This window comes from Cheilinus undulatus, linkage group 18 (genome assembly GCF_018320785.1).
Source record: "Cheilinus undulatus linkage group 18, ASM1832078v1, whole genome shotgun sequence".
Lineage (NCBI taxonomy): Eukaryota > Metazoa > Chordata > Actinopteri > Labriformes > Labridae > Cheilinus > Cheilinus undulatus.
Window position 1 is genome coordinate 26814966 of NC_054882.1, and position 23591 is coordinate 26838556.

The window sequence follows — 23591 nt, forward strand, 5'->3', positions numbered from 1 at the left end:
TTTGGTTGTATTAAGTTGTACACGCTGACTGTAATCCATTTTAGGAGTGAAACTGAGGGTTAAAAATGGCTTTCACTCAGTGCACACAAAAACAGTGCTGTCTCTTTAAAAGCCCAGCATCTGTCAGGATGAGGAGGAGGGGGAGTGAGCGCCTTGTGTGGAATGGTACCCTAAAGTGACATCACGCTCAGCCAATCAGCAACCTTGCCTGAGCTCTCTCTCTCCTCCTCCTCCTCTCATGAGAGGAGTGTGATGAGGCGGGTGAAGACACGGGTGCTGCTGCTGATGATGCTGCTGGTGTAGCTGCTTGGGTGGAGGGACCAGAGCATGCTCGTGTCACGTCAGGTACACCTCTTTATCATCCCTTTATTTATCCTGGTTGAATAGCTAAATAATGTACTAGGGAGTTCATGTTTAGGGAGAAGATGGGCGGTGATGGAGGAGACAGAAGATGGCTTTGTGTGTTTCATAACACCCCTTGAGGATGTTGCCTCCATGACTGTAACCAGGATGGGGTGTATGTGTGTGGGATGTTTGTTTTTCAGCCACATTTAGAACCACTGTAGTTGGCATCCAGGCCTTGTTTTGCATTTTTTCTTTAGATTTAACCTCATATGCCTTACTAGTATAACATTATGTTGGATCTAAAAAGGAGAAATGCATAATTAAAGTGATCTTAAAATTCTTAGCTGTAAAGAATGTATTCAGTATTTGAAAATAATCCATTTCATGTGACTTATGTGCTTATGTGGGTCTATTTCTGTGCTGCTTGAATTCAGAAACACACTCTTTTATTGCATGTTAAACTGTGAAAATAAAGCAAGACACCTTCCATAGTGTAATCTTAATTTTTAACTTAACCATGCATTGCCCAAGACATGCACCATGACACACATTGTGCCTCAGCACTCTGAGTAACCTCCCTGTCATTTTGGACGTTTGCATTTCTTTCCATTCATCTAAAATAGTAAGCACGAGCTTGTGCTCACTTCCTGTGCTGGTTTGGAGGTTAACTCTTTGTTTCCTCTGAGGTTGCACAGATGATCATGCTCGGCTGCACGGACCTGAGCCTTGGAGTTGCTGGGGGCAGACACGCACACGGCCCAGTGACAACGGACAGAGATGTGCCCTGCTGTTGATAAAAGCAGGGAGCAAAGGTGAGACCAGAGAGAGCAGTTATGGTCTTTAAGAGCTGAGCAGAAACAGAAAGAGTCACTTGCAGCTAAAGTTTCAGCTCCTATTTCTGATTTCTAGTCCAGCTGAGTCAGCAGTATCTTTATTTTCGCTGCATGTGCTCAGGCCCATCCGGTCCCTGAAGGGTCCAAAACAAAGCAGCGATGGCGAAGAGGGATTACCTGGTAGAGGCGGCCAAGCAGATCCGCATGGCCTTGGACAGTGAGGTCAACGAGGACTATGAGGCTGCTTTCAGCTACTACAAGAATGGGGTGGACCTGCTGCTGAATGGGGTTCAGTGTAAGTGGAAAACACATAGCCTTTTAAATCTTGTGATAAAGAGGAATTTCTAAAGGCGTGTTTGTATAAGACACGTGATGGGGAACATGTGGACCAGAATAAAAACAGGAAGTCACAGACCAAAGGTTGGACAGTCATAAGTTGGCAGTGGAGGGTCCTGTTTTGCTGTTTTGTCTTCACTGGTTCTGAATGTTTTACAGTGGATCCAAATAAGGATCGTCGGGAGGCTGTGAAGAGAAAAACAACTCAGTATCTGAAGAGGGCTGAGGAAATCTTCATCACACATCTGCAGGATAACCTTGGGAAAGGAAGCTCTCATTTAGGGGTAAGACAGGCATCACATTTTGGCATTTATAGAAAACTACATTTTGGTTTGCTTGAAATGATTACTCTTGAGCTCCTAATGTAAGATAACAGCAATTTTGCTGCATTTTGAGGCCTTTATAGTCAGTTCTTGTAGCATATGGGGGAAAAACCCTCTTCTATCTAATACCATTACATATCTAGGGCCTGTTTTAGATTCAACATTTCAATGTCCCATGCTCATAGACCCGCACACAGAAATGGCCGTGTAAATGAGCCCTCTCCAGGTGTGCTTTGATTGTATTGGTGCATGTGTGTTGGGTCAGTAGCATTAGCATGAGACTCCTGGCTTAAATAAGCATCCTTGGCTTGTTTCCGATCAGTTTTCAGAGCAAAACCAATTCAGATAGTCAAATGCCATTCCCGGTCTTCCCCCATTTCTTCCCATTTCTTTTCTAGATTCCCAACTTTAGTGCTGGTCCTGGCTTGCCTGTACACTGTCTGACATTATCGGCCAAATGGTGGAGTTCCCAGGGCTTGCTAGGGTTAATAACATTACAGAAAGAAAGCCTAAAACCATCTGAAGAGGAGGGGGTTTAAAGGATACATTCAACCGAAGCGGCAATAAACAAAACGTGTTATGTTTCTTTGACAAAATGTCAGTTAATTGAACGCTAATTGTCCCTTTTAGCACACTTTGGCGAAACCGCTGCAGCCTTAGTAATGTAAAATAAGTCTACCACTGTGCATTTGTACCTTGTGTCATTAAAAATAACCTTTTACGTGTACCTTTCAATCCATAGCAAGTTCTTCTTTCCATGGATAAGTTTATGTCATAATCTTCATAGCTATGCAATGTCGCTAAGTTAGCTTTAGCAACATGAGCTTCAGCAAATGTAGCTAAAGCTGAAGTAGCTACATAGATAATGTAGCTAAGTTGCTTACATAGCTGCTTTGTGAGCTTAGCTTTAGCTATGTTAACTAAGTAGCTCATTTATCTACATAGCTTACACAGTTAAAGGAGCTAGGTGAGCTACGTCTGTTGCATCAGAGTGTTTTCACGGAGAACAAGCTTTTTCATGTAAGCAGACTTTTCAGATTACAACGATGAACTGAATCTTTTGAAAGCCCTACCATTATTTTCAGTTTTGTTGACCTCCATAGCCGCTCTTACCATCCCACTGTGTCCCCAGAAGCTTCCCTTCTATCACCCCTTGCCTTCCTCATGCAGATGAGCAGTGCAGTGCAATGACTGTACCATGAAGCCTTACAATGAAAAAATACTCAAGGATTACTCTAAAAACCACAAAAAAATATGGAGAATGTGGACATATAAAATAAAAGATAAATTAAAAAAGGTAAAAAGAAGTGTACTGTGCTTTTATATTGCCTGTAAGCCTTAATCATGACACAAACATAGAAAATTGCATTTCTCCCTTGCTTCATTCAACCGTCACTAATATCTTCTGTGCCTTCCGTCTTCAGGGTTACAGCAGTCTGCGGTTCAGACCAATCAGACACTTGAGTTCGCCTGTGGAGGACCTCGAGATGTGTAAGGTGGTTGGAGTGACTGATAAGGTAAGACCGCTTTGCTGGTATCCTAAAGCCAAGGTCAGACTACATAATTCTTTTGTCTGTTACTACGGCCACTCTGTCAGATAAGGTGAACACAGAGCCAAAAATTCATGCCTTGGCTTTGCTGACAGTCGTGTCAGACCACAAGGAGGTATGCGATCAATCATGTGAAAACTTGAAGAAGATTCTAACAAACATGCTGTATTTACTGTACAGTACTATACTGTATTTGTTCGCCCAGCCAAACATTAAAACAAATTATACACTGCCTGGCCAAAAAAGTCGCCACCTGGATTTAACCAAGCAAATAGGTACGAGCCTCCTATTGGATAATTACTGCATGGGCGATTATCTTTCAGCTGGCAACTAGTTATTTAACCCCAGCTGATGCAATGAGTAACTTCTCATTTCTTAAACAACCATGTCGAAAGACACATCCTGTGGTCGTGGAAAAGATGTTAGTCTGTTTAAGAAGGGTCAAATCATTGGCATGCATAAAGCAGAGAAAATATCTAAGGAGACTGCAGAAACTACTAAAATTGGGTTAAGAACTGTCCAACACATTATTAAAAACTGGAAGGATAGTGGGGAACCATAGTCTTCCAGGAAGAAGAGTGGTTGGAAAACAATCCTGAATGATCGTGATCGGCGATCACTTAAATGTTTGGCCAAATCAAAAACAACAGTAGAACTCAGGGGTATGTTTAATAGTGAAAGCAAGAGCATTTCCACATGCAGAATGCGAAGGGAACTCAAGGGATTGAGACTGAACAGCTGTGTAGCCTTAAGAAAACCGCTAATCAGTAAGGCCAACCGGAAAAAACGGCTTCAGTTTGCTAGGGAGCATAAAGATTGGATTCTGGAGGAATGGAAGAAGGTCATGTGGTCTGATGAGTCCAGATTTACCCTGTTCCAGAGGGATGGGCGCATCAGGGTAAGAAGAGAGGCAGGTGAAGTGATGCACCTTTCATGCCTAGTGCCTACTGTACAAGCCTGTGGGGGCAGTGCTATGATCTGGGGTTGCTGCAGTTGGTCAGGTCTAGGTTCAGCAATATTATGTGCCCAAAGAATGAGGTCAGCTGACTACCTGAATACACTGAATGACCAGGTTATTCCATCAATGGATTTTTTCTTCCCTAACAGCACGGGCATATTCCAAGATGACAATGCCAGGATTCATCGGGCTCAAATTGTGAAAGAGTAGTTCAAGGAGCACGAGACATCATTTTCACACATGGATTGGCCACCACAGAGTCCAGACCTTAACCCCATTGAGAATCTTTGAGATGTGCTGGAGAAGGCTTTGCACAGTGGTCAGACTCTCCCATCATCAATACAAGATCTTGGTGAAAAATTAATGCAACACTGGATGGAAATAAATCTGGTGACATTGCAGAAGCTTATCGAAACAATACCACAGCGATTGCGTGCTGTAATCAAAACTAAAGGCGGTCCAACGAAATATTAGAGTGTGTGACCTTTTTGTTGGTGGCAACTTTGTTTTTGGCCAGGCAGTGTATGCTAGCATGATGCTAATGCTAATGACAGTTACTCAATTGCTGAAGTGTGTCCGCATCTCACCAACATTTCTCTTTATTCAGTCTGTCATGATTGATTCTATGACACATCATCAAGGCTGGGATGTTGTTGTCAGAGATGAACAAACTTTTCCTCAGACTTCCACAGGTAGACAGTGACTAACTCGATGAACACCCTCACTCATGATGCAGAAGTGTTTAACATTAAAAACAACAACAATCCATCTGAGGCAAGAGCAAAGTTATCTCAGCAGTGATTACTGTACAACAGGCAACGTAAACAAATCTAAACACTGTGTCCAAGGGCATAATGGGAAAACTCTGCCTATATATCCCCAGATTTGAATAGGCAGTGGGCGGATCTTAAACCTTTTGACCCTCTACGGCGACTTAAAATTACACTGAAGACCGTTTAACTCAGGATGGAGTTAAATTTATACTTTGGGAGTTAAATCCTCTGAACGCTGGGATATCAGCACTCCGGTTTTTAGAGTGTACGACTGTTGGATTATAATAGTGCTAAAAATGTGTAGTCTGACCACGGCTTGAGACTTACTACCTGTCTGTTTCAGAAACTGTGTTGGTTTTGTGTTTTGAACATTATTTGTATCTTCATTGTTTTTCCTAAAGGTCCTGATTGTCCAAAGTATGGTCAATAAGGAGACATTTGTCGTTAAGGTTAGTCTTTATTTTCTCACACTAAAGTAAGTAGTGAATAATGCTTTTTACATTGCTTTGTGTTAAGCAAATTAAGTTCAAGCTCCCATGAAGAATCTTTGCTTTGTTTTGATTTGGTGTCCCCTTGTGTACAATCCCCCAACAGCCATGTTTTGTGTATTTTTTCCTGCATATTAATAAGTTACTAAGTAAGTAATAAGTTTATTTGCAGTTAAGGTAATGAAATAACTCCAAGGAACATCTTTTTGATGGTCTTTTTTAAAAAGAAGCATCATGGGTGTAGAGATGGTTGAGTGGTTTTTACATACCCATGTACGCAGGTGGCTCAGGTTCGAATCCGGCCTGAGGCCTCTTACTGCATGTCCTTCCTTACCTTTCTTCCCTGTTTCCAAGTCTATCCACTGTCCCTTCTCTATCAAATAAAGGCATGAAAAGGCCTAAAAATAAATCTTTAAAAAAAAAGAAGCATCATTGTTAATTTTAGTCCATTTTATAACCAGATAAAAGCTCTTCACAGGAGCTTTAAAGACCAGTCCATGACAGACATCTACCCACTGATAGATGAGCCCGTCCTTGTATTGTGTGGCAGGCCAGTCGATGGGAGCTCTCTCCATCCTGTCTCCCTGAGTATCTCCTTGTACTGATGTGCATGAAAGTGCTCACCCTTTTAGACAGTGCAAGCGCAACTCAAATTACACTGACTGGAGACAGCATGACTGACAGGCCATGATCTTTAAAGAAGCAGTTCTAGCAAGCAGTAGTAGTGTTATTTTTTAAAGCAGTTTCCTTCTTGCATATTTAATTCAATTCAAGTTTATTTGTATTGCAAATTTCATACAGGTGTAACTTAATGTGCTTTACAGAAGATTAAAAACAAACAGATAAAAGCAATCAGCAATTCAAGCAAATTGCCCCTTCCCACACACACACCTATATACAGTGCAAGTCAGGTGTACTCCTTAGAGTATAAAGGAAAAATGCAAATATATTGCACTTCATCTAACAGTCAAAGGCATAAGAAAAAAGCAGTGTTTTCAGATTGCTCTTAAAAGAATTTCAAGTGTCTCCTGATCTCAGGTTAGTTGGCAGCTTATTCCATAGAACAGCACCATAATGTTTAAATGCACCTTCCCCTGATTTGCCTTTTACTTTAGGCACATTTAGAAGGACCATACTTGAAAATCTGAGTGACCTGGTTGGGTGATATGTGTGTATGTGCATTCTCCCTCTTTCATTTTATAAACTTTACGTTCCAGAGTCTGGTTAAGTCAAGCTGGGAGAGCAGGGATCAGCCGACCATTATTCCTCAGGGGGTGCCGTACATGGTAAAGCTGCTGAGATACTACGTCAGCGAGGATGCAGTGTACCTGCATCTGGAGCATGTGAAAGGTGAGATGTGAACTGCTCTGTTATATGTGCTGTTGGTTTGTGGAGCTTATAAGATGTGTAAATCTCAGTCCTTTGTTTATACAGGCAATTAAAGCTAGAGTATATAAAATTGTCTTTTTGAAATTTTAGTTACAATGAAGAATTTTGATCATTGCGTGTCACTAACAATTTTTAAGTTCAATGTTTCTTTGAATAAATGTGAGTGACCTGTATGCAAGCCCTTTGTGTTTAGTTTGAAAAGCCAATAAGGTTTAGTATACACAAAACTAGCCAATAAGAACTATTGCGAAACTTACTGTGATGTAACAGAGTAGGAAAAAAATGTTTCTCCCTGTGGTTAAATATAATGGATAACCACCAAAAGTAGGGCGGGGTATTTCCCAAAGCTTCAAAATATGATACGTATTGGAATGCATGTTGATTTGGGATAATAAACATGATGCAACAAACATGCCCCACACAGACTTCACCACAGCAGCTGTTCTTTATTGTAGAGCAGGAGTGTCCAAACTATGGCCCTGGGGCCTTATGTGGACTGTGGCCCACTATTACCGGTACCCAAAAATTATTTAAATTAAATTAAATTAAATGAAAAATGGCCCTTAATAGAGCATGAAGCTTGTGCTACAATGTATTATTCTTCTTAGTTTCGAAACAAAGCAGTGCTACCATGTTAATACTGTAAACAAACATTTTGACAAGGAGAAATAGCTGTTTTTTCAGAACTTAATTGAGATGACACTATAAATAGTAAAAATATTTGCAACTAAAACAATAAAGATATCTTGAATGACCTAAAGTATTACAGCAGCAAATAGCAACACCAATGATGTTCCAGGGCGGGGCCAGTGGTAGCCAGAGCTGCTTAGGGCCCCCTGAAATCTGATTGGCCTCCTCAAAATCCTTAAAATGATTGACCATTTGCCTTGTCAACTTTCAACTAGCCATTTAAGCATACCCAATCACTCAGTATATCTTAACCAACATTGCATTGGTTTTACTCTTAACTAACTTTACTTACTTCTTGGACACCCCTGTAGTAGAGGATAACAGAAAAGATATAGTTTAAAGGTTCTTACACTTCAAAACACTTAGATTCAGAACCTCATAGATCTGAGTAAATGAAAATAGTCTAGTTATAGTCACTTTGATTAAAAATGTGCTGAAGAAGTGTTGTGAAGTGACAGCAGCTGCTCTCTGTGTGGGCATGGGCTCATGGTTTACACCCCTTCACCTTAGATTTCTCCTGCTAACTGGTCTACACTGAAGTTTTTCACCTCTCTCTTTCTTCTCGCTGAGTCTCCATCTGTAGAAGTTGTTCAATTTACTCTGGCTAATTAAAGTACCCAGTCGAAGCCACAGCACACAGGACGTCATCATCACTTGCTGCCCGCAGACACAAACAGCTGACTACGTACACTGAGGTGGAAGAGCACATAGCCAGTAACTGAAGCTTGCATTGCAAAATAGGGCCAAACACAGAGGCTTCCTGGGTGAAAATAAAATGCTTAAAAAATGTTCCGATATAGCGTACAACTGAGCCAGCATTTCTGGCTCATTTTTACCTTAATCTCTCAAAATTATGCAGACAAACTGTACCTGTCTGCTAGCTATATAGCCTAGCTTCCTCCAACGCGTCCTGTTTGAGGAGTCAACACTCACTAAAATCACTAGAGGCCAATGCCACTTTCATTGCCAAATACCTCATATAACTCAACTTCAAAAATACAGAAATATCCATTGAAGGCCCTGACTTGGCTCTACGTCTGTTAAGATATGAAGCTAATAAAGTTAGCTAAACATGCTTGTGTTTTTTTTTTTTTTTTTAATCAGAGGCCATTCCTTCATTGTCTTTCCATCCCAGTGGGAAGTGGAGGAATGATCACTTCATACCATTTGAGTATGACAGATGACATTTACACATTTTTAAAATCTCTTAACCACTTTAATTATCAGGATTAGCATCTTGTTGCTATAAAACGTACCACTTTCTCATTCAGTGGTAGAAGACGCCAGAGGTCGCACCCAGAGTTTACGCAAGGTATCATGAGGGCTAGGAAAAGATGCTATGGCTACCTAGCTAGCTCTGCCATTAGATAGTCTGTGTAGTCACAAGGAATTATGGGGAAGTTGGGTACAATACTTAAAAATTCTGGCCATACAATTTTTTTTTGAACACAAAATTGAAATAGCCTATTTTTGTTTGATGTAATTTTGGGCTGTGTGTTGTTTACTGCCATTTTTGGCATGGTTAGCTTGCAGCATTAACATTAGCATTAACATTAGCATTAGCATTAGCATTAGAAGGCATGAAAAGTATCACAGTTTGGGTATTTGATTGATTGTTTCTGACCTTATTGTCCTAGGTGGGAGGCTCTTCTCTAAGCTGAACAAACTAAGGAACGAGAAGGCTAAGGAACACCCAGAGTGCTTCACCGCTGGGCAGCCAAGCATCAAAATGAAGACCAGCTACACCTCACCTTCAATCAGCACAGACTACCAGCACAACACTGGAGAAGGCACAAGAGTTAAGCTAAGTGATGAGAGTGCTGATACTGACTTTCCCACCTCATGGGACGAGACTCAGCAGCTTGTGGAAAGCTGCGGCACTCACTCTTACATCGAAGAGACGGGCTGTCTGCAGAACAAACGCTCCGCGGCTTCATTTTATACCAAGCTAGAAAGGCTAACCCTGCATACTGGCCCCACAAGAGCGCAGGTCAACACCCACATCCATCCACCAGCTCCCAGTTTGTGTTTGCATTCTGGTGAAACTCAGGAACAGCCCGCTCTTCCTCTGTCTTGCGCTCGTGTCAGTCAGGCCCTTAACACCATGTCAGGCCTGCATGCGAAGAAGGCCGGGATGGGACTGACGGAATGCAGCTCTGAGTTTGAAGTGGCTTGGAAAGCTGCTGAACCAGCACAAAACTGTGAGAAAATCAACCCCTATGCAGTAACTGATAGTCATTCACTTAACTTAATAGGACCAACATCACCTCATACCAACCAGACCTCATTGACAAAAGCAGGATCACCCAGCAGTGAATATAACGGTTTGAGTTCCTCCCCAGCCATTTTACATCTTCCTCTCCATTGCCAAACCCAAATTCGAGGCAGGGCTTCATGGGACACCAATGGCTCCCACCAAGGGTCTGTTTTGACTGGTCATGCCACAGAAATGGTTACAGACTCAAAGCAGGAAAGCAGCCCAACCAGCGAGGAAAGAAACGGGATGGTAGTCGTCAAAAGTACAGACAGAGCAGTATTTTCTGAACACACGGACTCACAGATTTCTGTAGAGAGCCATTGGACTTCCTCTTCCTCCCTCTGTCACAGCTTTGCAGCAAAACAGGGGACATTTTTAGGGGTCCAACTGGCCCTCTCAGGGGACATGTACAAAGGTGGAACAAGCTCAAAAGATGGTGTAGAGGAGGCATGTGAATTAAGTCCAAAAGAGAAGGTACCACCTACAAAAGAGCGCTCATTCATGAGCTGGTTTTCCTCCAACACTGCTGAAGCCCTGCCCCACAGGAAGACAGAGGATGTTGTCCTCAAATCAGAGGGATCAGAGGGACAGGGGGAAGATCAGATCATAGAAGTAGACGGCTGGTGCCACCTGCCTCGGTTTCCTATGAAGCCCTCCAGGCCTGCAGAAAAGACCATGCAGACTTGTTGGGGGCTTCCAGAAGCGGAGGTGCGTGTCTGGGGGGCTCAGATCCTTCTGGCACTGGAGAGTCTGCATCAGCAAGGCATCCTGTGTCGGGATCTCAACCCGAGAAATGTGCTGCTTACCAGCAATGGTGAGTTTATAGAGTTTCCTTTAAGATCGATGTGGGAAACTGAAATTTACTGAAGCCTTAAGCAGAGGTTTCTATCAATTTTATTCAAATTGTTATGACCAGATCTTGATTGATTTATCTCATACACAAAATTAAGCTTAACTTTGCTTATTAGAGTCGGTGCTGCAGCATGCAATGCCACTGATTTGGCCTGTCGCAGTTTTTTTTTTTCCAGATTACAAGAAAATTATCTGACATCATGAGAATACCAGGTTTATTATCTAATAGTAATGAGTAAAATTAACTTGTTATCCAGAAAGGTTGGGACATTGTGTTAAAAATATAAAAAACAAATGTGATTACTTCAAGACATTTAAAGCCTATAGCTGATCAAAAAAAGCTCAGACATCATAATGTGACACCTTTCTTTAAATGTTGCACTATTTTTCAGTTAAGATTGGTGAATCTCTTCCTATCCTTTCTCAGACAGACTTCGCCTCTCTGAGATTCTATTTTTATACCCAGTCATGTGACTAAGTTGTTGGCCCTGATTTATTGTGCTCAGCAGTGCCAGGGTTAGTGCCGTTGCCTCGCTTAAGAAGGTTCCTGTGCAGAATCCCTGTTGGACAGGCCCTTTCTGTGAGGAGTTTGCATATTCTCCCTGTGTATTTGTAGTTCTCTTCAGGTACTCTGGCTATCACATAAAAATACATGCTTGTTAGATTAATTGGTGACTAAATTGCCCATAAATGTGAGTGTGTGACTGTTTTTTTGTCTCATTATGTCAGCCCTGTGACTGACTGGCGACCAGTCCAGAGTGTACTTTGTTTACTTATATATGCATTTACATATTTATTGTAAGGGACAGTGCACATTAATGAACATGGACATGTAAATGCGCCAGACTGCAGTCAGGCTAATTCCCATCTGTAGCCTCTGGCAGGTAGGTGGTATACATATAAAAGTGTACATCAAGCATGTACATAATGAAAATAAAAAATATACATAACATCAGACAACACATAGAGACTAAACAAAGACCTATACAACAATGCAGAAGGCGGATTTATTCGCTTAAGACTGACTAGGAATAAAGTGTCCATTACACTTATAGTGCATAAGGCAGATGGTAAAGTGTTAATGTAATGCACATGATTATAAATGTGCTTGAGGAAACACATTTGCCCTTGGCCTGTTTATTTAAAAGTGCTCAATTTAATTGCACATATCCCTATTGCACATAATTTGCATATAAAGATGTGTTTATGCATGTATTATTACACAGGGAAAGCATACATAACTGTATCTATGTATGCAATATTGCACAAAAGATGCATACATAGTTATATGTAAGTATGTAGGCATGGAGATAATTAGGTGGTTAAGCATGGTAACAACTCTCCTGCCCAATGACGGCTGGAATCGTCTCTAGCCTTTGTGACTCTGTAGGGAGTAGCAGTAAAGTTAATGAATGCATCGATGGCTGTCCCACCAGATTTTTTCTTTCAGCATTCAACTTTTCTGCTCTTTTGTTGCTACTGTACTAATTTTTATGAAAGGTATTGTGAGCATAATATTTAAAAAGGTCATATATTTTCCCCCAAATTATGAGATCACTTGGTTTCAGCATTTTCAAAGCTTTATTTTGGGACTTTTTGCCTTTAAGGTACAGATAGTAAAGCAGCTGAAGTCAGAAACAAGGAGTGAATGACAGGCAATGGAAGACCAACAAACTGGATGAGCTGTGTAGCGCAACATTACAGCAAGGCCATCTGTGCCCCTCACTTTTGACATTTGACATGCTGCTTTTGTGTTTTTTAATGCAATATGGTATTTCAATAGTTTAAAACAATCACATTATATTTTTACATTTTGAACACTGTATCCCAACTTTTTAGGCAATAGGGCTTTAGAAAAATTAGTTGTTAGCACTTTGAATTCATGGTAAAACCAGCATGTTATCTTGAACTAAGACAAATAAGTCCAGATCTTATAAAGACATATACCTCACAGAATGAATAAAATATACTAATGTGTGTCTGCTCAGGGCTTCTGTAGCTATAAGATTCTGATTAAATGTGATGTTTTCACAGGAAAGGTGTGTTTGACATTTTTCGGCCAGTGGAGTGAGGTTCAGTCAGAGATTTGCTCCAAAGCCATGGACCAGATGTACTGTGCTCCAGGTAAAAGCTGCCTTCACTGGACTCAAAGAAGTTCTTTGGTGTAAGGTGCCACCTAGTGGCAGGATTTAAATGCCTCAATTCTGTTGAAAATGCAGTACTGCCCACAAAGACAGGGTTATTTTCAGAGCTGTTTTGAGATACAAACTAAATCTAAAATCATGTGATTGCATGTTGACAGAGATCGGTGGGGTATCCAGAGTGACTGAGGCGTGTGATTGGTGGAGTCTGGGAGCTTTGCTGTTTGAGCTCCTCACAGGAATGGTAAGTGACAGATTTTAGTAGTAAACTGATTTGCATCATTCATGAAAAAACTACAACACTGTCATGTTTTCTTTGCCTGCAGCCACTCTGGCAGCTCCATCCAGCAGGAATCCACTCCCACACCCAGCTGCTCATCCCCGACCACCTGAGCACAGCAGCTGCGTCTCTGCTCACTGAGGTCAGATCTTAGGCTTCAAACACCCTCAAGGATTCTGTTCTCCATCAATTACACACAGCAACATTCACTCAGTGGAATCTGAATTGATGTCTCTGTCCTTCTTTATTCTGCCCCATAGCTGCTTCAGTTTGACGCAGGCTATCGTCTGGGTTCTGGAGGTGGAGGTGTCAGCGACATCAAGTGTCACCCTTTCTTCAGCGCCATCTCCTGGAAAGCTCTGAGCTGTTAGCAGGAACAGCAGAAGCTCCATTGATACTCCCTGCTCGCTGTTAGACTGTGGTTAATCTGAATTAAAGCATCCTCATACGGCTGAATGGGTGCAGTGACAGATCCTGGTTTCCTTTGACTTTTGGGCTTCCACAAGAAAAATGACAAAATACACTGAAACAAGAACAAAAGTGATCATATGCCCCTTTTCACAGCATTTCGTATTTCTATCAAGACTTCACAAATGGGAATTTAAAGTTATATTCTGTTTTATCCATGCATATCACCCTTTGTTACCATGCATGAAAATTGAAACCAACAGACTCAGAAATATTTGGACCAACTCACAACAAATGTACAAATATAAGGAAATGAGGCAATAAATTGTAACCTCTTCTCTATCCCTGGTATTTGGTCGATATGGGTAATCATTTTGTAATTTCTTAATTTTTTTTTATCAGCTGTTGAATCCAATTTGATCCAACATGTTCTCTAATAAATCATACAGTAGTATCTACTGTTTATTTAAGCTTGAGAACATTTTAAAATCAAATGTGTTTTAAAGTTTCTATCAAGACTTTATAAAAAAAAATCAGGAATAATTAAGTTGTACATCTCACGTTAAGGTAAAATCTTAATGTATAAGGTGAGAAACCGCAAGTTCAGGTCAGATTTATGTAAAAAAGGTAGTTAATATCATCTAGAAGCAGCCTCTTTAAAATTAAATTGTATTGAGTTTAGTTTATACAACATAAATCACTGTATTACACCATATGGAGATGACTACAGAGTGTTAACATGAAAGCACAAAAAATACAAAACAAAGGCAACAGTCAAGTAATGCAGCTTTTATTTTTTTAAAACTTTATTTTCTTAAATAGTCTTTCTTACACATCATATAGAGAATTATCCTCATTTTTGTAAAACAGATGACAATTTTTCCAGAGGGTTTCTTCACTTTGGACATTTTTTACATAGTGTTTCTTGGTTTCTGGCTGCATATGTTCTCATTGTTCTTCTCTCAACCAAAATAATCAAATGATACAATGCAGTTTATCCGTTTGATGTCCATCTTTTACGATATTTTTTCTGCTGAATGTAGAAAATGACACATGGCGAGTGGGTTATAGGATATCATTTTTTGATCTAGAGACCAGCACCACAGAAAACCCAGACCCCGACATTTGTCCACGTCAGAACTAAACCTTCCCAGAACCACCTGCCCTCCAAATGTCCAGTGCACAACCAAACTGTTCTCCAAAAATCCTCTTTTTCTACTTAACCAATACAACAATACATTAACTGCAGTTACAGTAATGTTCATCGGGTGGAAATGGCCGCTGTTTGTGTAGGGTGATTTGTTTGGCTGGGCCTGGAGTTCACAAGGGCTCACATGTCAAGGAGCAGCACCCGGGGATCCTCCACCACTGACTTGATCTTGCGCAGGAAAGTGACGGCCTCTCTTCCGTCGATGAGACGATGGTCGTACGTCAGGGCAACATACATCATGGGACGGATCTCCACCTGAGAGAGAGAGATAATCAGTGAGACTGGATTCTAATTCACTGAAGAGAAAATGAGGGAAAATCAAGCAGATTCTGTTTTGAGAGAGTATCTGGTCTGATAAATGCAACAAGGACACAGGCTTGTCAGACATATAAACTCCCTGTAAAGTAATAATCTGTATTTTAGGTTTGTTGTATGATAGCCGGCTGTGCTATGAACCACCAGGCCAAGTTTCAGTCATGAAAAACATTTCTAAGTTGAGCATAGATTTAAACACACCTTCAGCAGGTAAGATGTTTGTTCCTGCTGCATCTGGTTTGAGTGAAAAATAAAAAAGCACTCCAGCAATTAGCCTGCCCCCTGACCTTACAGGTAACTATAGCCAGAGCTGCCTGCCTTTGTGACAGGAATTTGTTTTCTGTCACCAAATATCAGCGTTTAGCTGGCTGTTTTTCAAAGAAGGCAGTGTTATAGTATAACAACAGACTGTTTTGAGATAAGCCTGTAGCAAGGGGGGGGGGGCTGTGTTTGCCTTGCGCAAATTAAACGTAGCTTCTAAAGTGGTGAAAAACTTTCTGTCTAAATCCAAAATTCAGTCACACAGAGAGATCTGAGTTTTCACATTTTTACTGCAACCTTATTCTAATATATCTAGTTTTTTAGGTGTAAACTTTGGATTTCACTTCACAGGGACTTTAACCATTACTTACATCTCCAAAGTTTTAGCTACGTAAGTGGTCAAAATGGACATTTTAAGACCAAGCTGAAGAACTAAACAATTAAATTAACCATGCATTCAGAAATATATACATTCAGGAAAAGTCGATATTTTCCTTGGAAAAACCTTTGTGTTAACTTATTTTCAACCAAGGTTAGTACAAATATTACACTTTTTAGTAAAATGTTTAAAACATATATATAAAATACACTGATCATTATTGTAATTTCATTCTGCATTTTCAGTAAAAAGCATCAATTCAATAAGTCCATAAGTTGCTGCAATGATAATAATGAAGAATGTTTCAGGTGTTTTCTCCAGATCTTGAATTTTCTTCTTAATCAATGCATGGTAACAATGCTGCTTTTCCGGTGACAAGACAGAAAGTTGTCAAGATCGAGAAATTGACTTCATTTCATGAAAACCAACATTTTAATCCAATAATAATGGCATACATGAGGTGAGATCTCAAAAAAAAAATTGACAGATTTAAAAATTTACTCAAAAAAATAGGAAATACAATGCCTTTTCACATATACAATCCTGAAATTTTTAGGAAGTTTCCCATCTTGCTTGTTCACCACAGTAGAAGTTTTTCAGTAATCTGTCTGTCTGACAAAGAAGCGATAGGGAAGGGGAAATACCAGGGGGCAAGCAGGGACAATTCTGGGTAAAGTCCTGAAGAAATATTCAGCTGTTTGCATTCAGACATGCAGCCCACCTGGGAAGTTATCAGGAGTTTTGAGTATGTCAAAAAAACAGCCTTAGGTATAAAAATGCATGGATGCATATCCTCTTAGGGCTTCCATAACAACACAACAAATTCTATCAGGATCTCCTCAAACACTGACAATGCCTACTAAATTTACAACAGTTTTTCATGTTTCTAATATTGAAGCAACTCACCTTGCCACTGACTGCGACCGGCCTGTCAAAGATGCCATGCATGCCTAAAATAGCAGACTGTGGTGGATTGATGATAGGTGTGCCGAACATGGACCCAAACACGCCACCGTTACTGATGGTGAAGGTTCCTCCATCCATGTCTTCAACGGCCAGCTCATTCTTACGGGCCTGCAAGACAAAAAAACACCATCCTCAGGTTTTATCATGCCTATTATTGTAACATCTTAGAGCAGTGGTTCCCAATCTGGGGTCCAGGGACCTCTAGGAGGTGCACACAGGACCCTGCCTGCTCTGGCATTTCCAAAATTAGTTGTATAAATACAGTTTATTATTTACAAAAAATATACTCCAATTCTGGCATTTAAAAATGTGTTTATCTATGAAAAGAAACTTAAAATTCCTTAGTTTAAAAAGACTTACATTTTGACATTAGAAACTCAAAATAAATCAAGATTTCAAAATGAAAAATTAACAGTGTAAAGTCAAATTTACAAGAAAATACAACTTTAAAGTAAAAGAATATCTTTTTTCTCTTAAATTAACAACTTTTTAAACTTGCAGCACTTTAACAGATTCTCTTTATTTTTGTTTTCAACAGTTGCCCAAATACAGCGTTGTAAGAAAAGTTGGTTTATACATAGATCTTTCATCAAGACCAAGTGTAAGCAGGCCTGTTATATCGGGATTTTGTCAAAGAAAACCAATAAAGTTGGGGTGTATTTTTTTCAAGGAAGGCCTTGGTGGGGCTTATCTTTTCTTAGACACAAGTAGGTGGGGTTAAGGAAAAAAGGTTGGGAACTACCGTCTTAGAAGGTAAGAGTGAAACCAAGAATTGACAGATATTAGGACCACCCCTTTACAACTTGTAATACTTAAAAATTAAAAAAAAAAAAATCTTACTTTTTCTCCCAGCAAATTGATGGCTTTCTCAATGTCTGCAAAGTTCATTCCCTCTACGTTTCGGATTACAGGAACCACCAGACCCTGAAAGAAAAGTCTGTTACTCAATTTTCTGCCGTCACATTAGTGAAAAGTGGACCACTGAACCCTTAACATTACAACATAATGCACTTGTCTCACCTTTGGCGTGGCCACAGCTACACTAATGTCCACATATTCCCTGTACACAATCTCTTTGGTTGTGTCATCAATCACTGAAAACAAAGAGACGAGAACAAATAGGTTTACAGCCTTAAAAACATTATAGATTATATTACATTATAAAGATTATATATGTCATCTACTTTTCCTTTATGTGTGACATTTCCTATACTGTGCAACTGTGAAAACCACAGATTTTTAAAAGCAAGAAAAACACCCTCCCACCCCCCACTCAGTGGTCTGTCTAAATAGGGCAGGGTGGTCTGAAGGCAGTAAATAAGTTGGTGTTGGTTTTGAGGTCTGTGAATGGAATACCAAGGCCTAAAATTGCTAACTTCACCAAGCACTTGCTTGCAGTAGCTTGGAAACCAAACGTGCATAGAAACCGATAGGCAGAGACCACAAAGACAGATTTCTCAATCTTTGATGGTTAAATTTATACCGGCATTGACAGCAGGTTGGTCTGTCAGAGCGTAGGCAGCGGCCTTCACAAACGCAGACATGAAGCCCAACTTGATGTTGTGCTTTTTTAGGAAGGCATCTTTGTACGTCTTCCTCATCTCTGAGATGTTGCTGCAGGAGAGAAAAACACAAAATGCATTCAATTTTCTATCATTAGGCATCTAGCAGCATCAAAACTTTATCTTTTTGAAGAAAAAATATAAAATGATTTCAATGACCTGATTTTCTAAATCACTGAATGTTCATGTTTTAGCCGTTTTTTCCAACGTTTATAATTGTGTTGCTTTGATGCTGTTGAAACCAATGCAGAGATTTATCAGTGATCTTTTGAAAAACTAATACTTGTCTCACACATGGCATTACTTACAAAACAAAACAGAGCATTTTTATGGCTGTGACACACTGCTGTGTATTTGGGTGAATTTAAGCTATTGAAAATTTCCTGCTAATCGTTTCATCATCGCTCATTTTTCTCTTGTATCTCTCTTTTTAATTGTTTGTTTTCCTGTCTCTAACCCTGTTGAAGCTCTAGGGTTTCTCCGCTAACAAAATTAGCCCCTCCCAAGACACAGACTCTCCGAGAAAGGAGAGAAGAAGCGATAAAAATCTTCACTTTCTAGAGCCTGTAAATCTTATTGGGCTGTCATAAAAGCCCATATCGGTTGAGGCAGCTCTTCCACTCAGCACGTGGGTCTCTGTGGGCCCCCGCAGATGCTCCAGCCTCCTGCTCTGACTCGCTCCTTCGGCTCCAGATGAGCCCTAGCCTGGGAAGTCTTCCTCCAGACCGTCAATGTCAATCCAATTAGGATACATAGAAAACCCTGAATAGCTGAAAGACGACACCGCACATTTGCGGGGAAAAAGAAATCCTCAAAGTGTCCTCTTCAGCGCAGAGGGCAAGTGGAGACAATAACATTTCCTTGTAAATTAATAAAACCTCTTTTACCAATTCTTATCTTCGTGTTAGATGGCATTACCACCAAATATTTACATTCCAGTGTTTAAGAGGAGATTAGGTTTCAAAAAGCTTTTCCTATTTGGCTGATTCCAATCTATAACCATGTTAACCAGTGTTGTTTGGGCTTTTAACACAGATGTACATACACTGTGCATCCTGTATAGTACTATGTAAGAATGCACTTTAACAGAAATAAAGAAAATTATTTTAAAAAGTTGGGATTTCTTCACTTTTTAAAGCCTGACTTTTCCCCTCCACAGATTCTTTTTATGTATGTAGCTGAGAACTTTACATTTATTTTTAAAAGACACCGAGGGCTAAATGATGTAGGTCATCTAATTCAGTATTTCATACCTCATGTCGACCTCATTAAACGTAGTCAACATAGCACAGGTGTTTTGGGCTTCTTTCAGTCTCTGAGCAATTCTCAGTCTCATGCGGTTCATCTTAACCTTTAATTAAAAAAAAAATACGAGTCCATAAACACAGAAGTTCTTAAATTGTATCCATCTCTACTTGATCATTAAACAAGCCTAGACAACTTTAGACAATCCAAATTCTTTGTGAATTATGTGCTTTACCCTGCTCTCTGTCCGAGCTCCTTTGGCCACAGCTTCTGCTTGAACTGCTGCAGCAGCCGGAGCAGGAGTGGGCTTGATGGCTGAAACTAAGACAAGGCATAAAGGAGCAGTTAGTGTCTATAGACGCACAGTTTATTGGTGCCTATAGAGAGCTGAACAATGATTAATCCTGTAAGCTAGAGGTCAAGAGCACAGATGTCAAGCAAAACACTTCTCACATGACACAGGCCGGCTGTCCCATTACAACTAACCTGGTTTGGTGTCCATAGCATGTGCTGGCACAGGTGGCACAGGGGGCATAGTGGTGGGAATGGGGCCCACAGCTGAGGGGGGAGGAGGTGGAGGAGGAGCAGCAGAAGGTGGTGGAGGGGCTGCGGCAGGGGCCTCTGCTTTTGGAGCTTCTGCAGCTTTGGGTGCACCAGCTAAAACACACAAGATAACAGTAATTGTTAAACAGACTTAAAGCTTTACATCAACAACCACTTTTCTGGTAAATTTTAGCTACAAAAATAGATAGCTGCAGACCTCCTTTTCTAAGCTTAAACAGGGGAGTCCCTCCTTCGACCTTTCCTCCATCTGGGACCAAAAGCTCCTCAATCACTCCAGCAGCAGGGGAGGGAACCTGCACTGATGTCTGAAAGAAGACAGAAACAAAGCCATTTGAAAACTGAAATGCAAAAAGCTCAAGAAAGCTTGCAAAAAGTGAATAACCATGATAACAGGGTGTATACCCTGGACCTTTTTTAAAACCTTCATCATACATTTTAAGACCCTATCGCATCATCGGTTTCTAACCAGTTTAATTAATGACACAGGTGCATATATGTTTTGTGCTGACAGTAAGGCAAGAATGTGACTAAAGAAAAGAAAAGCCAGTAGTATCATTTAATGTAGAATGAAAATGAAGCTTTCTTTGAGCATTTTGAGATTAGACTATGACAAAAAAAGAACCAAATGCCATAAGGTGCTTAAAGGCAGGGCTTATTTTGTAATTAAGAGGCCTAAAAATATATAATTGCCAATTTCAGGATATTATAATGGTTAATACTGATTTTAAAGCAGTGATGTGTCAGTGATAACTTCACTGCTGCAGCTGATCAGCCACAGCTCCCAACAGTTGCATTATATTCAATTCAAAAATTTATCTCAATAAATCTGGGAAAAATTCAGGTCTGACCTGGCAGAGTTTCTAAAGATTCTCATGTGTGATTAAATCCAAAATATCAAAAAACAAACAAACAGATAAACTAGCCCACCTATAAAGATAAACATGCTATGGAAAAGAAATTAAGACCATAAAGTCTTGCATTTGAGACTTTATGACTTTCTTGAATTCAGATGGAGTCAAACTAATGAGTGCATCTTTGTAAATATAGTTAACCTTTGATCAAATGTTTATGTATTTTCTTATGGTTTCATAACATCTTTGAAAAGGATAAAACTCACTATTTCCTTGTTTGACTGTCTGTTTTATCCCCCAAAGCAGTCAACACAAGCAAATGTCTTCAACAAAATCAAAAGACACAACACGTCCTAAATCTGTCATGTTATGCATGGTAGGTATCCACTTTTTAAGCAAAGCTTCCCATTTAACAATAATCACACAGAATATCCTTTATAACTTTTACCTTATCAGTCTCAATCTCACACACCACCTCATCCTCCGAGACGCTGTCTCCAACAGCTGTAAACACAGAATATGTTTAGCATCTTACATAAAGCAGACTTACATTGTATTGTTTAGCTCATGTTTTCAACAGAAATACTAATCAATTTTCCACTTATTAAGGAGTTACCTTTTTCCCACCTCACATCCCCCTCTGTGACAGATTCTGCAAACGCAGGAGTCTTAACTGTGACGACTTCATCTCCTGAAAGACAAAGAAGAGGGGCAAGTTTAAAGACATGCATTTCTTTCTCTCCCCAGAAACCGTAGTTGTGATAAGGATGGGGTGGCATTCATTTTTTTTATTGCCATTATTCCCTCCCCAAATTTTACCAGGGTATACGACATAATTGTCAGATGTTTTTAAAAACCACAGTAATACCGTGATACCCCCCCGTGTTATGTCTAGTTGTAATCACAATTTTAACAGCTGTAGCAACTGAAGGCTCAAACATACTGTAGGCTGCAGATGTCCTAAAGTACTGAATTTGGAAGACACTGGACCGGGGATCAGGTTTTCTGGAGAGAAAAAAGAAAAGCATAAAAAATTCATCAAACAAAGATAAAATCTTAAGAGGGCTGAAAGAGTGATACAAACATAGATCTTGTGGCTAGAAATACATGTGCTATATTTTATATAGATGCTGATGAAAAAATGCATGGAGTATTTTTGCATAGTTATGATGTTTTAAGGGTCAATAAAGGCTATCCAGATCAGTAGTAAGTATTTGACAGTAAAGTGTTTTATTTCTTAAAATTGCTGGGTGTTTTCTGGTTGGTTTACTTACACATTCTTGTTGAGAGTGACCGAATGGTTAACTGATAGAGCTGCGGGAAAACAAAAAAACAGCAATGTGTTATACACGTTCTTGCAGCTTAACAACCCCCAAAGCAAGTTGAAATGCAAGACATTATGCTTAAACAGTAAGAAAACATACCTGCAGTGGCTCGACGAGCTAACACATTATTTCCCTGAAAGAACAGGCAAAAAGTATGTGTCACGATATGTTGGTTACTCAATGAGTTTTAAGAATTAGTAAAAGTAAAACAAAAACATTCATCAAGAATATAATGTTAAGGAAAAATGCCCCCTCCTAACTTAACGATTAAATCAAATTAAATTCCAATATTGCACTTTGATTAATATAAAAAACAAATTGAAATATATGGTCACTTATTCCAGGTGACAACAGTCTGCTGTCAGCAGTCACTAGTACCCTGCAGACAGTGACCTTTGAAATAATCGATCAAAAGTTCTGACAAACAGGTGATTTGAGAAACATAAGAGCTGAACGAGCAAATTTACAACATTTCTTTAAATTAGAACAACTATATTAGTGCTTTATTATCAACTAATAATATCCTTGCAGGCTTCTCAGACATTTACTCATACATTATTAACATTTAACATTGCTAACTTAGCTTAATTTGTATGCAGCAACAAAAAAACAACACCCTAAATGAGAGCAAACATTTGCTTCAACAGGTTAGTCAAACAGGGCTTTCTTTCTCCATACAGCACAATATGACCTCAGCATGATAGCTAAAAGCACAAAGCTAACCTCTCAGTGTGGCTAGCATGATTGTGCTAGCTCCAAACATGTTATTGAATAAGTTTAGTATGACCCTAACATGGACGTGATAATGATACTGAATGCTTATATAAGAAGCGTGTGGTATGCATGTCAACTCGAGAGGCATACTAGAGAGTTTGGGCACTGCTTTAACTTTCCCAGACTGCAGCAGAGATTTGTCAAGGAAAGTGTCAGACTGTCCTTGGCTTACAATGTTAAGGCCTCCCCGTGGCCTACAGCAGCTAGCTGGCTAATGCTAATGCTAGCTCTGGGAGCTCAACAAACAGACTTTGAGACCACACCCGCTAACAAAGACAGTGAGGCGACCTGGAGCGAGTAGCAGAGACAACACTTCGTTTGTTTGTTGCCTACCTGGCGGATGGCAGAGAGGGAACGGCCAAAATTCCTGGTGAGACACCGGGAATGGGATAACATGGTGGCTGTGTGACAGCAGCCTGTCGGCGGAAGGGAATCTGTGGTCACAGCGACAGGCGCGGATGGGCACGCGCAAGAAACGAGGAAGTAGTGTGGGAGAAACCAAGTTTCCAAGAGGGA

General features: G+C 40.1%; 2 protein-coding genes across 2 annotated transcripts; one reads left to right on the forward strand and one right to left on the reverse strand.

Annotated features, from left to right (window-relative positions):
- The first annotated feature begins 263 nt into the window (after nt 1–263).
- On the forward strand, nt 264–13943 carry rps6kl1 (ribosomal protein S6 kinase-like 1). The gene is made up of 12 exons (XM_041812967.1): nt 264–345; nt 1032–1157; nt 1300–1473; nt 1674–1798; nt 3262–3354; nt 5520–5567; nt 6824–6956; nt 9323–10756; nt 12829–12918; nt 13097–13179; nt 13262–13357; nt 13476–13943. The coding sequence occupies exons 3-12, from the start codon at nt 1338–1340 to the stop codon at nt 13584–13586; spliced, it is 2349 nt and encodes a 782-aa protein (XP_041668901.1). The 5' UTR covers nt 264–345; nt 1032–1157; nt 1300–1337; the 3' UTR covers nt 13587–13943.
- Nucleotides 13944–14397: 454 nt separating this feature from the next.
- Nucleotides 14398–23562, reverse strand: dlst (dihydrolipoamide S-succinyltransferase). The gene is made up of 15 exons (XM_041813427.1): nt 23409–23562; nt 22401–22434; nt 22251–22290; nt 21920–21981; nt 21593–21667; nt 21425–21480; nt 20322–20430; nt 20048–20218; nt 19797–19882; nt 19570–19667; nt 18238–18368; nt 17775–17848; nt 17595–17678; nt 16695–16862; nt 14398–15088 (listed from the first exon to the last, which is right to left on the reverse strand). The coding sequence occupies exons 1-15, from the start codon at nt 23469–23471 to the stop codon at nt 14954–14956; spliced, it is 1386 nt and encodes a 461-aa protein (XP_041669361.1). The 5' UTR covers nt 23472–23562; the 3' UTR covers nt 14398–14953.
- Nucleotides 23563–23591: the final 29 nt, after the last annotated feature.

Excerpts from the sequence above, each read along its gene's own strand:
- rps6kl1 (XM_041812967.1), top strand. The coding sequence starts at position 1,338 with ATGGCGAAGAGGGATTACCTGGTAGAGGCGGCCAAGCAGATCCGCATG. Across the intron at positions 1,474-1,673 it reads GCTGCTGAATGGGGTTCAGT|TGGATCCAAATAAGGATCGT; the intron begins GTAAGTGGAAAA and ends AATGTTTTACAG. Across the intron at positions 13,180-13,261 it reads TTGAGCTCCTCACAGGAATG|CCACTCTGGCAGCTCCATCC; the intron begins GTAAGTGACAGA and ends CTTTGCCTGCAG.
- dlst (XM_041813427.1), bottom strand. The coding sequence starts at position 23,471 with ATGTTATCCCATTCCCGGTGTCTCACCAGGAATTTTGGCCGTTCCCTC. Across the intron at positions 17,679-17,774 it reads TAGCTGTGGCCACGCCAAAG|GGTCTGGTGGTTCCTGTAAT; the intron begins GTGAGACAAGTG and ends CTTTTCTTTCAG. Across the intron at positions 16,863-17,594 it reads TCAATTTGCTGGGAGAAAAA|GCCCGTAAGAATGAGCTGGC; the intron begins GTAAGATTTTTT and ends TTTGTCTTGCAG.